A 15,712-nucleotide genomic window follows, 5' to 3' on the forward strand; every position below is an offset into this window, starting at 1 on the left:
TGTTCGTCCCTCGCAGCAGTTTTTTGCAGGTGTGGAAGGACTACAGACCTATTCAAGTCGAATGGGTCTGGATCCGTCTGTGGAATCCGCATGGTTGTTGCCCGTGCATTGGGGACCGCAAATTTGCGGTCCCCAATGCACAATCAACGGTCGTGTGCATGAGGCCTTAAATGAAAACTTTTACTTAATTACAGCAAGTAACATTAAATATCATCCTCTATATTTTATTAGATAGGAAGCTGCAAAATACAGACACTATAATGCATTATTCCACATTGTGGAAATATTTTAACATTACATGTGATAAAGGGCCAAGATGAGAAGTCATCTTTATGTATACAAGTCCTATTCACTCGCACAACTGCAGGGCCAACCACGAGCATTCACAGGCAACCATCCTTCTGTACACAGCCTTGCATCTGACAGAGCTGTCGCCTCATCCACCTCAGTCAAAGAGCAACATTTCTGTCTGTGCAAAATGTTTCAGCAAAGATGATGAATTTTCCTTTATCAGCAGCAGAGGCCATAAGTCACATCACTGACGTGCAGGTAGCAGAAGAGTATGGAAACGCTTTGAGACAGCCGAAAGGAATACGCCACAATACTGGATGGGGGAAGGGTTAACAAAAGAAAAAACAAAAAAAAAAAACAGCTGCTCAGTCAGTTCATTGGAGATTTCTGTGTTACAGGGATCTTTGTACTGACACACAAGATCAAAACTAACGTGAACCCCGGCACCACAGCACAGAAACGTTAACAGGAATGACCTTCAAATAAAATATTCTACTGTACATGGTACGTCTAGTAAAATCACGGCGGGGGGAGGATGGGCCGTCCTGCCAGACATGCCCTTTTTTTTTTTATTGTTGCAGTGGACGTGCAGTCCATAAAATGGAGAGGGCGCCATGCTCTTCAGTTAACGCGGCTGTACTCTGTACGCACAAATCAGCAGCTTCACCTAAAAAGTAAAAAGGATCATTAGTATGCAGCACATGCATCAGTAGCTGCAATGTGGTGAAGAGCCCTCCTAATATAACTGGTGATACAAGATCTGTAATAATGACATCACTAACAACATGGTCAATTTTAATGTTCCGTTTGGTGATAAAGGAGGGAAAAGGTGACATATCTAGGAGAATAAAGAGGTTGTTCTCCAGGGTACAAACACTGATGAACTAGGCTAGGTCTCCAATATCACACTGATGGGGATCCGACACCCCCACTAAGCTGTTTCAGGCTGCCTCTGCGCTGGATACTAGAAGAGTATGAAGCAGAAGATTACCCACACTGTCGTTTCCAGCACCAGCATAATGAAGCTCAGATCCCATTCATTTGAATGGGAGCTGATCTGTTGTACCCTGGAACGGCCTGTACACAGTATACAGGGCTATCTGCTTTCAGCTCCTTACACTGTATAGTTATATAGTATAGTTCTAGGTATATAGCCAAAAACAGCCCGTGTCTGACTCCTACCAATCTGGTATTGTTGACCTATCCTGAGGACTGGTCATCAATATCTTTAACCCAGTGAAGACCTTTAACACTAATAAAAAAGGAACATGTAAAAACACTGTGGCTTGATTTTTCACCACATTTTTGGACCATTTGGTCTCAGAGATAGTAATATGTGATCCAAAAAAATGACTTCATGTCAGACTGAACACTCTGGATTCCACCTCACAAGTGGTCATGGCCTTCACTTGTCTATCTTTAAGACAGCGAATAAGAGGAGAAAACAAGAGTGCACCTCAAAAAGGTACAGTGCGGAGGACATGGCTGAGTTGCGCTATGATATCTGGCAAAACAGCACACACACTGGTGGTTGGTTAGTACCTGAAAACCCAGGACAGTAGACTGTAAAAGATGTTATTTTAAGCAGATCTAGAATTGCCAAAAACTGCTTAACAGGCTCTGTACTCTACTTCCATCGCAAGTTGTTGCTAGGACAACTTTCAGCTGAACATACACTGAACTGTAAACTCAAGGACTGTCTGGCAACATGAACTCAAAAAGGTCATGTGACAGCAACTCACCTTTGCAGTAGGTACCTCAGATAGTCTTATACAAAGTTTATTAGCGCCAGGGACAGGGCTGAAGGAATAAATAAAGTTAGCATCCTGTAAAACAAGATAAGAGAGCATCAGGTATCTGTACAATATGACTGAAAATAAATATTATATATATATATATATATATATATATATATATATATATATATATATATATATATATAGTTCTCTAGAACTTTTATTTTCATCTATAAAGCTATAGCCTGTGAGTCCTGCTTTCTCAGTGATTAACAGCGTTCTCTGTCCAAAAGCTGCCTATCACTGTGCATGGGCTGGGAAAGTAGGACACCGGCTCTGTGTGGAGGACACAGGACTCACTGGCTCTACGCACGGGTGGAGGATGTAGGATTCACTGACTGGGTGGAGGACACAGGACTCACTGGCTCTACGCACGGGTGGAAGATGTAGGATTCACTGACTGGGTGGAGGACACAGGACTCACTGGCTCTACGCATGGGTGGAGGATCTAGGATTCACTGACTGTGTGGGTGGAGGACACAGGACTCACTGGCTTTATGTGTGTGCAAAGGAAACAGAACTCACAGGCTCCTAAACATGAAAATACTAAATCAAAATAATAATGGGAAACTATATATCCTCAAGCTCAGTGTCTCCTCCTCTATCCTTTGCTGCCATAAGATAGGTTAGCATTGGAGACCTGACAGATCAATTTTAAGGATATACACGAAGGGTATATTTAAGTTTTTTTTGCATTTACCCACCAAAAATACTGGAAGCTGGAATTTGTCATTCAGCACCACAGCCTGGACGCTGCACGGCCCACAGAGCCGAACCACCACTTCCATACCAAAGAAGTTTGCATGAAAAACAAACAAAAGAATTCCAGATTCTAAAAGTAAAAAGGCAAAGAAGAAAATATTTTACCACGATAACCCAAAACCAGATCAATTAACCTGTACATAAATATAGACAAGGATAGGTCTACTCACGTTACAGCTCAACTAGACTGAAGTTTGTACAACTACCCCGTATTGGTTACGGTTTTAGACAATACTTTAAACTATACTTTTTTTTGCCTAGGTCATGATAATGCATTCATTACCTATTAACATTGAGACATATTGATTAGCTTCTCTGTCACGCACTGATAAATTAAGCGTCTGTAAAAGGTTACGTAGCTGCAACACCAAAAGAAAAGCACTGTATGTAGTGACCGTGTAGTTACCTTCTGGTATGTTAAACGGGGGTTTATAATTAAAATCTAAAGAAAAATCTGGTCCCTCGCAAAGCCTGTGACAGGCAATTGGGAAAACCGGCTCGAGCACCACAAGACGGTCCTCAAAATAATCCTTTATCGCATCTTCTACCACTCTGGAGAGCCTGAGAAAAGAATTTCTTATGATTAGACACATGATATAAAAAAATAAATAAAAATAAAAAATAAAAATGTTTAGTTAAAGGGATTATACAAGATTAGAAGATACAATCATATCTAGATTTACAAATCACATGTATCATATCTATTCCTGGCTTTACTTTTCTCAAAATAACAGGCAATGCCAGCTTCCCAGTCCTCATCGGTATGTAAACCAAGGTTCTCTGAACTAGAGTTTGGGAACACTGTTATGGGATACTCTGTTAGGTCGGGGAGAGGGTAGTTGTCCTTTGTTAGTCCACACTTTCATTCCAGCACCCAAGACTGCAAGAAAAGAGCTGAATTAACTGACTGTGGAAGATTCGCCTACAGCCCCCACTGCAGGAGAAATGTAGTTACATGACCGCTATTGCGAAGGATGGCTTGAGTCTATCAGAGCGAGAGCTGCTGCCTTTTAGCGCTCTCAGCTCTGGATGTGTGGGGACCCTATGCTAGGACATCCAGATGACCTGTAGGTAGAATGAGGAATCCTAAACCCTGTGTACTCAACAGGAACACAATACTTACTTTTGCAAATGGCCATTAAGTAACTCAAAGACGGTATTATCGCTTTGTTTAGCGAACTGTAAAGCATTGTTCTGGTGCTTAGTCAGTATATTACAGTCAGCACCATGTTCTATCAAGAGTCGCACAGCATCAACATTTCCCTTTTTACAAGACTGAAGAGACAAGAAGAAAAGAACACATTTTGTTATATAGGACATTGGGTCTCTTCGATGTGACATCTTTATAACAGTAATTTCTGCAAGTGTTACTGCGCAGGAGACAAGAGACCTGCCGGCGATCCTGGCGCAATATCAATCATGGAGCATCTCTGCACAGCAGTATGGAACCGTGTAATAAACCGACAACTGGTGCGGCCCTACTCACAATCAGTACTACAGTATCAGAGCAAGGGACAGAACCTCTTGTCAAGGTGACTGGTCAAGCCTGGTTGCAAATTTATTCACACATTTCCATGAAGTATAAAACAGAGAAAAACAGCGCAATGCAGGATTCCCTGGTCATTGGGAAGTACAAGTAGGAGACATTTGGCTGAGGAGAATACAACAGTGAGCAAAGCTGCAGTATGGGAAGGAGCTAATGGCAGCAATGAGAACATGCATAGATCACACATGGATAAGGAGGTTTTTCTTCATAAGCTCATGATGAGAATATATAAGGAGGCGTTCCTAGAATTACACCCTACATTATGCTCCGCACTGACCTCCAGCAGTTCCACAAATGAAGTGTAAAGAAATCTATGAATAATGTAAAGGCTACAAGAGAGTTTTCTTAAAAGCCACAAAATACCTTCATCAGAGCAGTTTCTCCAGTCACTTGTTGTAAATTCACAAAAGCCCCGGCTTCCAATAGCAGAGCCACTGTTGTCAGGTGATTCTAAATGAGAAAGACGACAAAAGTTGGACAGCATTCACAAGATGCAGAATCGCCAATATTGAGACACTAGAAGCTCTGGACCTGCTTATCACAACAGAGAACGAATGGCAGAAGAAGTAAGGAAAACCGAACATGAAGAGGGAGCAAAAGCATGAAAACATTTTTTTTAGTCCCCACTGAAGATGTAAGTGAAAGGGGACCTTGTATGGCTGGTCCTTGAGGAATAACCCACAATTGAAGCGCTGCCTATAGAGCCATCATCCGTGTCACCATAGAAGTGTGATAAATGAAGACCACACTGGTGAGCTGTGGTGTCCTGTCAAATTGGATGGGTCTGGCGATGCCAGGGAGTCTGGACAGAAAGATCCAGACTAACCAAAAAGCCTGAAAGAGGAGAATTGCAGCAATAAAACTTAAAAACTTCCAGAATGATGTCTAGGTATGAGGCGTCTGAAATGCCACAGACCCGGAAACACAAGCTCCACCAGCGGAGGCAGCTGGAGGCACACTCGTTGGGAAACACTGCCCTAGAGCAGCCCTCCAGAAGGCAATCAAAACGGTCGACAATGCGTCTTAAAATTTGCAGATGGCGACAAGACTAAAGTTTGCGAGTGGTATCGATACGATACCCGCTCTTACCATTTAACGATACTGTACAGTATCTGTTTGTGAACATGGCAAGTGCTGCTCTAATCACGAGCCATGTTCTCCTCAGCAGCACAGGGGAGGAGGGACTGTGGCCACTGCGCCAAGTGTAGGCAGCGGGATCACATACCCGGCACCCGCCCTCTATAACATGGTGCTGCGATCCCCGGCAATTAACCCCTCAGGTGCCGCATGTCAGAGGGCGGGTGCCAGGTATGTGATACCGCTGCCTACACTTAAATTAATGTGTTAATTATATTCATTGGTGCAGTAAGCCCCCAACACCCCCATTGTTATATTCACTGGTGGTAGTGGCCACAGGGTCCCCTCCCCATTTGTGGTGCAGTGGCAGTTCCGATCGGAGCCCCATCAGTGTAATCGTGGGTCTCCGATCGGTTACCATGGCAGCCAGGAAACTACTGAATCCCTGGCTGCCATGATAGGTTCCCTGCTGCTGTGTGCACTATGCACAGGGCAGCAGGGAGAGTGTGAAGTCCTATTCACCCTGATAGAGATCTATTAGAAGTAAATAGGACAAGGGATTAAAACATCCCAGGAAGCAGAGTGTGAGGGGTGGTGCACGGAGAGCGCTCTGTGACTAATTTCTGAGACTGGCAGGACCTTTGTTGTGATCATACTTACCTGATCCCCAGTGCTGGGTCCTGGCTCATTTGCTCCCCCACCTCCGTTGCTTGTCTTGAGTCCCTTCATGAAAACTTCCTGTTTGACGCCGTTACAGCCAATAACTAACCACTGCTTCCCTTGCATTATGTTAAATGGTCATGTGATGCAAGGCGAGCAGATCTCCACTGTGGCCAGTGATTGGCTGCAGAGGCATCAAGATAAAAGTTTTCATGGAGAAACAAGACAAGCAGCGGAGGACTGGAAGCGAATGAACCAAGGCCCAGCACCCAGGTATGAAGGAAGCATGATCAGCAACGCGAATCGGGCTAGTCTGAGAGTTCATAGAAATTAGTGCACAACTCCTCAAGATTGATGGGGTTAGAACGACGAATCAAAAAGAGAGACAAATGGGCAACTACATAAGGTAAGACTTATTTTTTTTTTTTATTATACCATAATTATATGCAATTTAAATTTGGCGACTAGATTTTTGGGAGCTTAGGAGCCAATGACTCCTTGATATTTTTTTTTTTTTAGTCTGGAGCACTGTAGAGCAAGTATGAATGCTAGAAAGCATAGTCTAAAAATCTGAGGGGCACTCTTCAGAAATACAGCAAAAGTAAAAACTGATGCAAGACTACCAAAAAAGGAATGAGTCTATATGCTCCATAAATTCTGGGGAGGCCTGACCATCATGAAAGGAAAACCTGAGTTTGAGGTTGAAAAATGATGACCTAATTGACTGCTAGAAGCCTGAAATAAAAAAAGCTAAATATGAAGGAATATCTGGGCAGCTTTTTTCTCATCATATTTCGGTAGGCAGCCTTGTCCGAGAGTCCATATATACACACACACACATATATACATATCATCCGAGTCCTGAAAAGGGAGAAGATGAGATGCGAGATGTGATGGACAGCCACCAAAGTGGTATGAGTCAGATTGTCCACGATGAGCTGGGAAGGGCAATCCAAATAAGGCAGACTCAGCCAAAGACACTGATAGTGTTCAGACCATCTGAGGAGAGATATGGGTGCAGGCAGGAGCCTGAATAGCATCACTGGAATACAATGACAACATACCAAATATGCTGGCATAAACGAGGATACTCTGCAACGGTGTAATCACTCTGTCGTAGAAGGTGACAATATGGCTATAGCAACAGTGTACTGCTAACCAAGAAACTAAGAAAGTGGCAATCACAGGAACACACTGGTCTTTGCCATGGCAGATGAAGTGACCTGAATGGTAGTGGTGACCATAACATGTAGGGGGAAAAGCAGCAGTCTGTTATCTGCACTAATATCAGATACTGTGTAAGCAAAACGACCATGCTGCTGTCCAGAAGTTGTAGTAGTACAGCTGCCCTTTGAGGAAAAGAGGACTAGCTAGCACCCCATTACTTTGTCTACAGGAACGTGCCATAACAGTGTAGTCATACTGTGCCTAGTGTCCAGGTCAGGACGAAGACTCAGCCTGAGTGAGGGAGCAGTTTGGCTGGCTGCAGCACATAAGTGTGAAGCAATGTGTGAACAGCAGCTTGTAGAAGTACCATGACTATCTTTGTAAGGTAGAAATGTGGGGGTCTGGCCCCCACAATGCCTGGTGGCAAATATGAGATAGAGGGACCAACAATAATACAATCACTACACAATGACTGGTGTTCGCAAGGCTGCACAAACAAGGAGAGCAGCAACTAAACTGCGAATGAAGAGGGTAATGCAGCTGCCTGGTGCATCACAGACTGTGCCCGCTTGCCAGGAAAAACATCCAGGAACAGCACCATTAGGGCTCATGCACACGACCGTATGCCCTCCGAGACATACGGTCCGTGAGCGGGCCATATGTCCCGGAGCGGCATACATCGTGCACACAGCATCATAGGTTACTATGATACTGTGCGTATCGGGCCCCCCACCGGACTATGATCATATGAGTGCAGGACAATAGTCCAGCAGGCAGCCCGATGCGCACAGTATCATAGTAACCTATGATGTATGCCGCTCCGGGAGATCTGGCCCGCTCACGGACCGTATGTCTCGGAGGGCATACAGTAGTGTGTATGAGCCCTTACTCTGCCTATGGAGAGCACATCTGAACTGCAAAAGTTCACTGAATACTTGATTTAAGAATACAGTCACTTCCCTATTAAAAGGGACTAGCCAGAACTGCATATGCCCGAGACAGTATCCAGCAACAGCAGAATTACTCAGCCTAACATAAGTGATCATTTGGCTTGCCAGATCCATGCAGAGCCACTGAGGCTTGTCATATACTTTATCAAGACGAGGCACTAATACACGTTACACTGAAGGAGGCCTACTGAAGCGGATGGTGTGGTTGCTTGGGGAACGTCAACTAACCCCCAGCCCCAGTTTAACATGTTGGGACAGTAGCAGGAATCCAAGCTGTGCAAGACTCAAGCACTGGTGTCCGCAAAAGAGAAGGAGCCAGGAGGTGTGGGCCCCTTCCCCGAACAAGGCATGTAGCAGGAGTCAGGAAACACTGCTGGGCAGCCTTTAGACCGCAAGCAGCCTCTATTAGTTTAATAGGTTGGTACAGAAGTGAGGGTGAACTGGATCACTCCACGGGAAGTGTATGCTTCCATCTCTGAAGTCTTCTGCCCAAAGCAAGCCGGGTCAGCATGCTGCCCTTTGTTAAAGGGAACCTACACTGGAAAAAAGGGGACTTAAGAAAGAGAATGCATTCTCTAACCAGGTAAAGCAGATTTGGTGGTCTGCCGTACCTCCTTGCCTCCTTGAGGAAGGAAGAGCAGCTGGTCTCCCTCAATCAAAAAGGTAGAAGGCCTTCTATGGACATTAAGTGAAAACAGATTAGCTCAGTGTCTGCAGGAGAGCTACAGCTGAAAGGAGGTGCTCACACTTTCTGCTTCGTGTCGCCCCCTAGGGGCAGCAGCTACACCCACTTTCTTCTGAGTTCCCCCAATGACTCGAGCGAGGAACTCCTTTAACCCATTATCTACATTATCTAATTAGTCTTCAGTAGGAACCCAGCATGTTCGTAGAGAAAACAATACAACTGGATTCTCCCGTGTTAAACCTGGTACATCAATGAACAACACCTACTTTTTCAGTTGCATGAATTAGGGCTGTCGTCCCGTTCCTCTGCCTGGAATTGATTTTTGCTCCCTTCTTTATCAGAAGCCTTAAAATGTCATCCTGCCCTGCAGCCGCAGCCATCATGACTAGAGTCATCCCACTTGCATCCTACAATGGAAAAAGCAAGCTGAAAGTTAACACTGTGTAGCTCTTCCCTCAAAGAATTCCTAGGAAGGAATAAAAATTATAGCAAGGCCCACTGCATGTCATAATGTGAAGGCATTGAAGGCAGCAGAGAATACGGTGGTGGCATATAAAGGAACATTAAATACAGGGTGCCTAAGAGCACATAATACATCCTTCCGTGGAGCCTCCATGCTTTACTATGTGCAATTCATAATTGAGTAGACCTCTATATTTATCCCACAAAAGAGTAGCACATCACGAGTTAAAAACTGTGACATGTGTAGGCATCATGAGGTTCCATGCATATAATATGCACAAGGGCAAATTGTCACAACAGTGTGATAAGCAAGTGACCTCAGTATTTCCCTGCAATTTAAAAAAGGTACGGGCGACTTGCAACTATAACAGAAATTCTGATCATATGGTTATACTTGCATCAGTCATGCAGCTTTTCTCCACATGCTGAAACACACATCCACGATGTTACCCAGCGTTATACTCTCTATTACTATAAACAAAGTGGATAGAACAACAACCAGGTAACTTACCACTAGGTCCAAGTTATACGATTCTTTGGAATTAAGTGCATATTTTACAGTCAAGTAGTCACTGTTTTTTACGGCTTCTTTCAATGCGCCTATTGGAAAAGAAAAAAAAAAAAAATAAAAATGAAAATTATGTTGGATATATGCACAAAAAAGGCATATAAAAGTCAAAAATTTTTGCCCAGAGTGCAATCAGTGCAAAAAGGTTAGACTTTACAGTTGTTTTTTTTCTTGTTTGCTTGTTATTTTTTATTTTTTTAAGTGGGCAGAAAAGGCACCGAGGGGCAACACATTTACAATAACTTACTCGGGTACAATGACATAAAATATATCTGAAACCTATGAATGCTCATATGGTAGATTTCAGTTTACAGCGCAGACAGCACAAGATGCAACGCATTTATTAAGAGGCATTTGTAGGTAAAACATACTATTGGAGATTGGGTCTTTTGGGATAATTTCATCAGATCCATCAAGGTGCCTCTGAAAATCCTCCAGCGTCATCCACTCCAACTGCAGGTCCATTCCCACACCCATGATATGCGACCTGCTGTCCAAAGCGCCTGCAATACACAACAGTAGCATTAATGTATTGGAGTCTATGAAACGGAAGGGTGTGGACACTGGTTTATGTACATAATTATCCATATAGCTTGTTTGGATGGTTTTTCCTAAGGTCAGGGAAAACAGCATGCGACATACCCGAGCTCTCCTGCAGATGACACATGGTATCCATAACCTCCTGATCTCCTTCTGATGTTCCAAATGTCCAGGAATCGGCCTCATCTTGTGTACTTCTTCTCTCTTTTAAGGTTGATTTCATATCCTTCATCTTATCTTCTGAATTAAGTCTATAGTCAAAGGCTGTGTCTTCTTTCTTCTTCGTACTCTCCATACACTCCTCCCGGTCCTCAGCAGATATTGTGAAGGCATCATACACAACTTTCTGTTCCTTGGTATCTAATATAATAAAATAAAAAACGCTTTGAACTATAGTTTTAGATTTTCTTAGGAAAACTTAAATGTTTTATGATGCATACCATTTAAAAGGATAGATCATTAATATCAGATCTGCTGAGCTCTGACTCCTGGCCCCCCACTAATCAGCTGTTTCAAGGGGCAGTGGTCCTCTTCAAAATTACCTGGGTGTCCTCTCCTTTGTAAAGGTGGTACAGTGTAATGACAACTGCTCGCCCCATTCAAGCGAATGAAACAAGAAATTGTACCTATACTGCACCACCAAGGGAAAAAAGGAAAAAAAAAAAAAAACGATGCCCAGGTAATGCTGAAGATAAAGCAGGGTTCACACAAGCGTCGCTACCCCTTCAAACAGCTGATTAGCAGGGGAGCCGGACCGCAACTGATTTGATATCGATGACCTATCCTAAGGAAGTTGAGTAACACTGTAAATAGGGATAAGCGAATCGATTCGACGGGCTGTCCCCTGCAGTTGAAGATCTACCTGTCTAGACTGACCGGGCCAGACATACTGCCTCGCCAAATTCGTGACTGTGCTGTTGCTCTGGGTCAGCAGCGCAAGCGTGGAGGCTCTGCTTTTGCTTCCAGAACAATTACAGTGCATGCGCAGTCGCTGCTTCAGTATTGGAAGCAGAGTCCCTCGGCACAGAAGTGAGATCATCAGGGACAGGCAAGATGTATGCCAGAAAAGCAAGCTTCTGTTTTTCCCAGTTCTGCAACAAAAACCACATGTATTACATCTGTTTTTTGCCTTGGAAATGGCTGTGGATTTTTAACGCAGCATGTGTCTGAGATTAGTTTTTTTAACTCTCATCCTCTTTGCTGGTACTGTACAAGGCTGTATATTTGCCAATAATCTGCACAGCAAATCCACAGCATTTCAATCACATGTGGACATAGAGGCAACTGCATCAAAAACAGCACGTGTGACCCCACCTTTGGGCAAGGGGGGTTGGCAATGCAAGACCTTCTCTTGCACAGAAGCAGAGGAGATGTACTGCTGTAGGTGGAAACACTTTAGTTCTGCTCTTCAATTCACAACGGTTCTGCTGTTACACGCCCGGATAGCGTCCTGAATAATCTGCCTCTGGCATGTCACCAGCACCAGTTACTAGCTGAATGCTGGGGGTCAGCTGACGTGGAGATCACACGACTGACATGTCTGGTCCATTCAGTTAGCACATGGAGGCAGTACACAGGACTAATCCATTAACTTTAGCATTAGCGTGCAGGAAAGGCAGCCATAACAAATGTGAACAGAGCCTTATTGTCAGAATAGAAAAAAAAAACATGGATAATGCAGCCATGAAAATAAAATTTCGGGCGTGTTAAAATTCTCTTGCTACCACATCTGAGGAGGACAAAGAAGAGAGAAAAAGTCTGGTTGTAAACTTACTTTTTACCACCTTTGGCTCCTTCCTTGCATCCTTTTCAACGTCATGCTTCTTTTTGGGCTTTTCTTTGGACGGCTCAGATTTTTTTGCTTCTTTATTCTGGTGAAGATATAAAGTAGTTAAAAAGTAAAAAATCAAAAAATACTTGTCATCTGCACTTTTGCATTATGAAAAGCACAGAAAACACATGGAGGCAATGGCTAAATCTATCATTGAGGACATCTTTACCAAGAACGGTTATCGGGTGTTGGCGGTGACACCGGAGGAAATATTATTAGAAATCACCTGTCACTGCGCAGACTGTGGTTTACAGCGTAGGGAGCGCTGCAGGACAAGGCAAACAAGAAGGCTTGAAAGAAATAATGGGTGGCCAACTGTGGTATTGTATGCAGTGTGTGTGCCAGTCAGAGGTATGGAAAAAACGGCTCGTAACAAACAAAAAACGAGATTTTTGTATAACTTACCAGTAAAATCTCTTTCTCGCTCTTTCCTTGGGGGACACAGAAGACCTTGGGGTATAGCTCATCTCCATAGGAGGCGTGACACTAAGTGAAAACTGTTAAGCCCCTCCTCCACAGCTATACCCTCAGCCTGGAGAGACTGCCAGTTGCGTGTCCAAGCAGTGAGAAAAGGCAAAGTCCAACAAGGAACCAACAAGCCAACTACCCAACGGGTAACAAAAACTCGGAAACTGTACAGAGAAAAACAATGAATGGGTGGGTGCTGTGTCCCCCAAGGAAAGAGCGAGAAAGAGATTTTACTGGTAAGTTATACAAAAATCTCGTTTTCTCGCCCAGTTTCCTTGGGGGACACAGAAGACCTTGGGACGTTCAAAAGCAGTCCAAAAGGGGGAGGGACCACAGCACCAAGGTGAAGCACCCGAAAGGCATCAATGAACCGCCGCCCGCAAACCCAGGCGGGGCAGGCAGCATCTGCCAAAGTCAGAGTATGCACCCTGTAGAACTTGTCAAGGCGTGCAAGGTAGACCTGTGGCCGCCTTGCCCAAATGCATGGCCGAAGCCCAATGCCTCCGGCCCAGGAGGCACCGACCGCTCTGGTGAAATGAACGGTGACACCAAAAGCAGAACCCTGCCCTTGGTGCGGTAACCACAGCAATAGACACAGAGAGCGAAGGACGCCACCCTGGAGGCAGTCAACCCTTTGCGCGGACATCCTGGAAACACAAGAGACCGAACGCCGACAAGAGCCGGAGATCTCCAAGGAATAACTGCAAACCCAAACAATCTCCAAGCGGTGAAGCGCCGTTCCCGGAGACGGGAAGGGGATGACCAAAGCCTCGTAGATAAGAAGGCAGATACCACCCTCAGAAGGAAGGGACGGGATGGAGAAACAGCCCCGTCCTGGAAAAGGACAGAGGGCACAGAACACGAAGGGCCACCCATCAGGCACCCGTCAGACATGATGGCAACAGAAAACACAACTGTACAGGACAGCAGGAGTAGGGAGAACTTCTACAACGGCACCAAGGGAAAGAGTGGAGCGCCAAGAGCTCAGTGTGTAGTTCCCAGGGCGGTACCAGGGAACGGTACAGAGGAACCAAAGAGCCACTCTGTGGAAGAAGGTCATGACAGGCCCAGAGGGCCGGGAACGCTGGAAGAGGAAGAACAGCGCCGACACTGGACACCCCAAGTAAACGACAGAACCATGGGGAGAGAAATTCAGAGTGGGGAATGCACAGCTCCCCACAGAACCCCATACAAAAAACCCTAAGCCTTACGACAGATCCTGGACGAAACACAGCCAGGAGTGGACAGTAGCGAACCCGCTGGAGTCGCCTGGCAAGCAGGCGAAAACCCAATGTGATCAGGCGCAGACCAGTAACACGGGCAGAAGGGTCGACAAAACTAGCCCCGTCGGCCCTCGAACAACGTTGTCCCGTATCCACCCGAGTGGGGGAGCAGAGGACAGATGGAAAGAACCCAAAGGATCCGCCAGAGACCAGGAGAAGACAGGCAAAAGTCCATGCTGATGTAACCACGTTGTACAGCCCCGGTGTGGGAGATCAAAGGACAATCTGGATCGAAAAAGGCAGTCCCCCCAAGTTATCAAGAAGGCAAGTCTACAGCAGGACCATGCAATCTGCACTCAGCGGGAGGACAGCACGCGGTAGACTCGGTAAATAGGCACACAGCTAATACAGCCAGTGTGAACCAGGGAGATAGCACGAGGCCAAAAGGAACACCGGAACCATCCACATGAACAACCATGCTCTCCCCCAGAGGGGAGGACAGTGAAAGAACAGCCTCTGAAGTCCGGCGGGAAGCCACATCGGAGCGATCCGTACCGAGCGGGAGCCAAACAAAGCCGGCGAGATAAGGCAGTGGAGACAGAGGCCGGCATAACACCCTCCAACCGAAAGGAGGAGGGGAGGGCAACAGGGAAGCCATAGGCCAGCTGAAAAGCAGAACCCGCTACACTGAGAGACGCCCGGTCCACCGCCTCGCAGAAGGCGAATACCTTGGAGAACCCAAGGCGGAGGTCCTCCGGACCTGGGTAATCGAGCACCCAAGAGAAGTTGGGTGACCTTCCAGAGAATAGCAGCCCGAACCTGGCAGCAGATCAGACAGAAGCGCAGAGGCGCCAAGAGGAAGGACGCATACCACACTGCATCCGAAGAGGAGGAAATTGCAGCAGGCAAGGGAATCGCAGTCCTGCACGAGCCAACGAAGAATACGAGAGGCGCTGCAGACAACAGCACTCTCGAGCATGTGACCACTAGCGCAGGGGAACAATGCCGCGGGAGGACGAATGGGTACGTATCTAGGGACCACGAACACACCCCGGCGGAAGGGCCACGAAAGGAATGAGTACCACCCAGCTAGGTGCAGTAGCGAACAAGTAGAGCCCGTCTACTTATAAAAAAGGTATATACCTTGAATACATTGGGCATTCATCTGCTGTTTGTTGGACACCACCTCAGGCCCACACAGTTGGACCGAATGAGCTCTTTAGAGAATAGTGCAAGGCTTGCTGGAAGCACCATATCCCAAGAGAAAAAAGTACATCTCAGGATAAAGGGGGGCATACGGACGAGTAGCCCCGTAAGCAGTGAGAAGGCCAACCCACCTATGGGAAGAGAAGGCATACACGGCCCAAACAACGGATAGAGCGCACAAGAAAGTCCGCCCACTGCAAAGAATCAGCCAGAGTCCAACCGTAACAATGGAAGTGCAAAGTGCAACCCGAAAGGTAGTCATGCACAAGACTAGTACGGCATGCGATGGAACGCAAACAGTCCGCCCAGAAAAGGGGGAAAATGTACCTGGCAACCACTGCAGAGGCCTGCCCAAAAAAAGGGGGGGACGCCAAGGCCAGTACCTACTCCGGAAAGGTAGGGCATACCATACTCCGCCCAGAAGGGGGCCATGCCCATGGCCGCACATATCCAGCAGAACGCAGGAAGGTCCACTTTAGT

General features: G+C 45.8%; 1 protein-coding gene across 1 annotated transcript in view; it reads right to left on the reverse strand.

Annotated features, from left to right (window-relative positions):
• Positions 1-208: 208 nt before the first annotated feature.
• The window catches only part of MPHOSPH8 (M-phase phosphoprotein 8), a 32,898-nt gene continuing 17,394 nt past the window's right edge, over positions 209-15,712 (reverse strand). Inside the window, exons 4-14 of the mRNA XM_044285951.1 lie at positions 12,279-12,375; positions 10,607-10,864; positions 10,336-10,467; positions 9,908-9,996; positions 9,201-9,341; positions 4,759-4,845; positions 3,973-4,124; positions 3,256-3,410; positions 2,792-2,919; positions 2,034-2,117; positions 209-958 (exon numbers count right to left, since the gene is read on the reverse strand). Coding sequence (XP_044141886.1) covers positions 917-958; positions 2,034-2,117; positions 2,792-2,919; positions 3,256-3,410; positions 3,973-4,124; positions 4,759-4,845; positions 9,201-9,341; positions 9,908-9,996; positions 10,336-10,467; positions 10,607-10,864; positions 12,279-12,375 — 1,365 coding nt within the window. The 3' untranslated portion in view covers positions 209-916. The remainder of the gene's footprint in view (positions 959-2,033; positions 2,118-2,791; positions 2,920-3,255; positions 3,411-3,972; positions 4,125-4,758; positions 4,846-9,200; positions 9,342-9,907; positions 9,997-10,335; positions 10,468-10,606; positions 10,865-12,278; positions 12,376-15,712) is intronic.

The sequence above is a fragment of the Bufo gargarizans genome, chromosome 3, assembly GCF_014858855.1.
Source record: "Bufo gargarizans isolate SCDJY-AF-19 chromosome 3, ASM1485885v1, whole genome shotgun sequence".
Classification (NCBI taxonomy): Eukaryota; Metazoa; Chordata; class Amphibia; order Anura; family Bufonidae; genus Bufo; species Bufo gargarizans.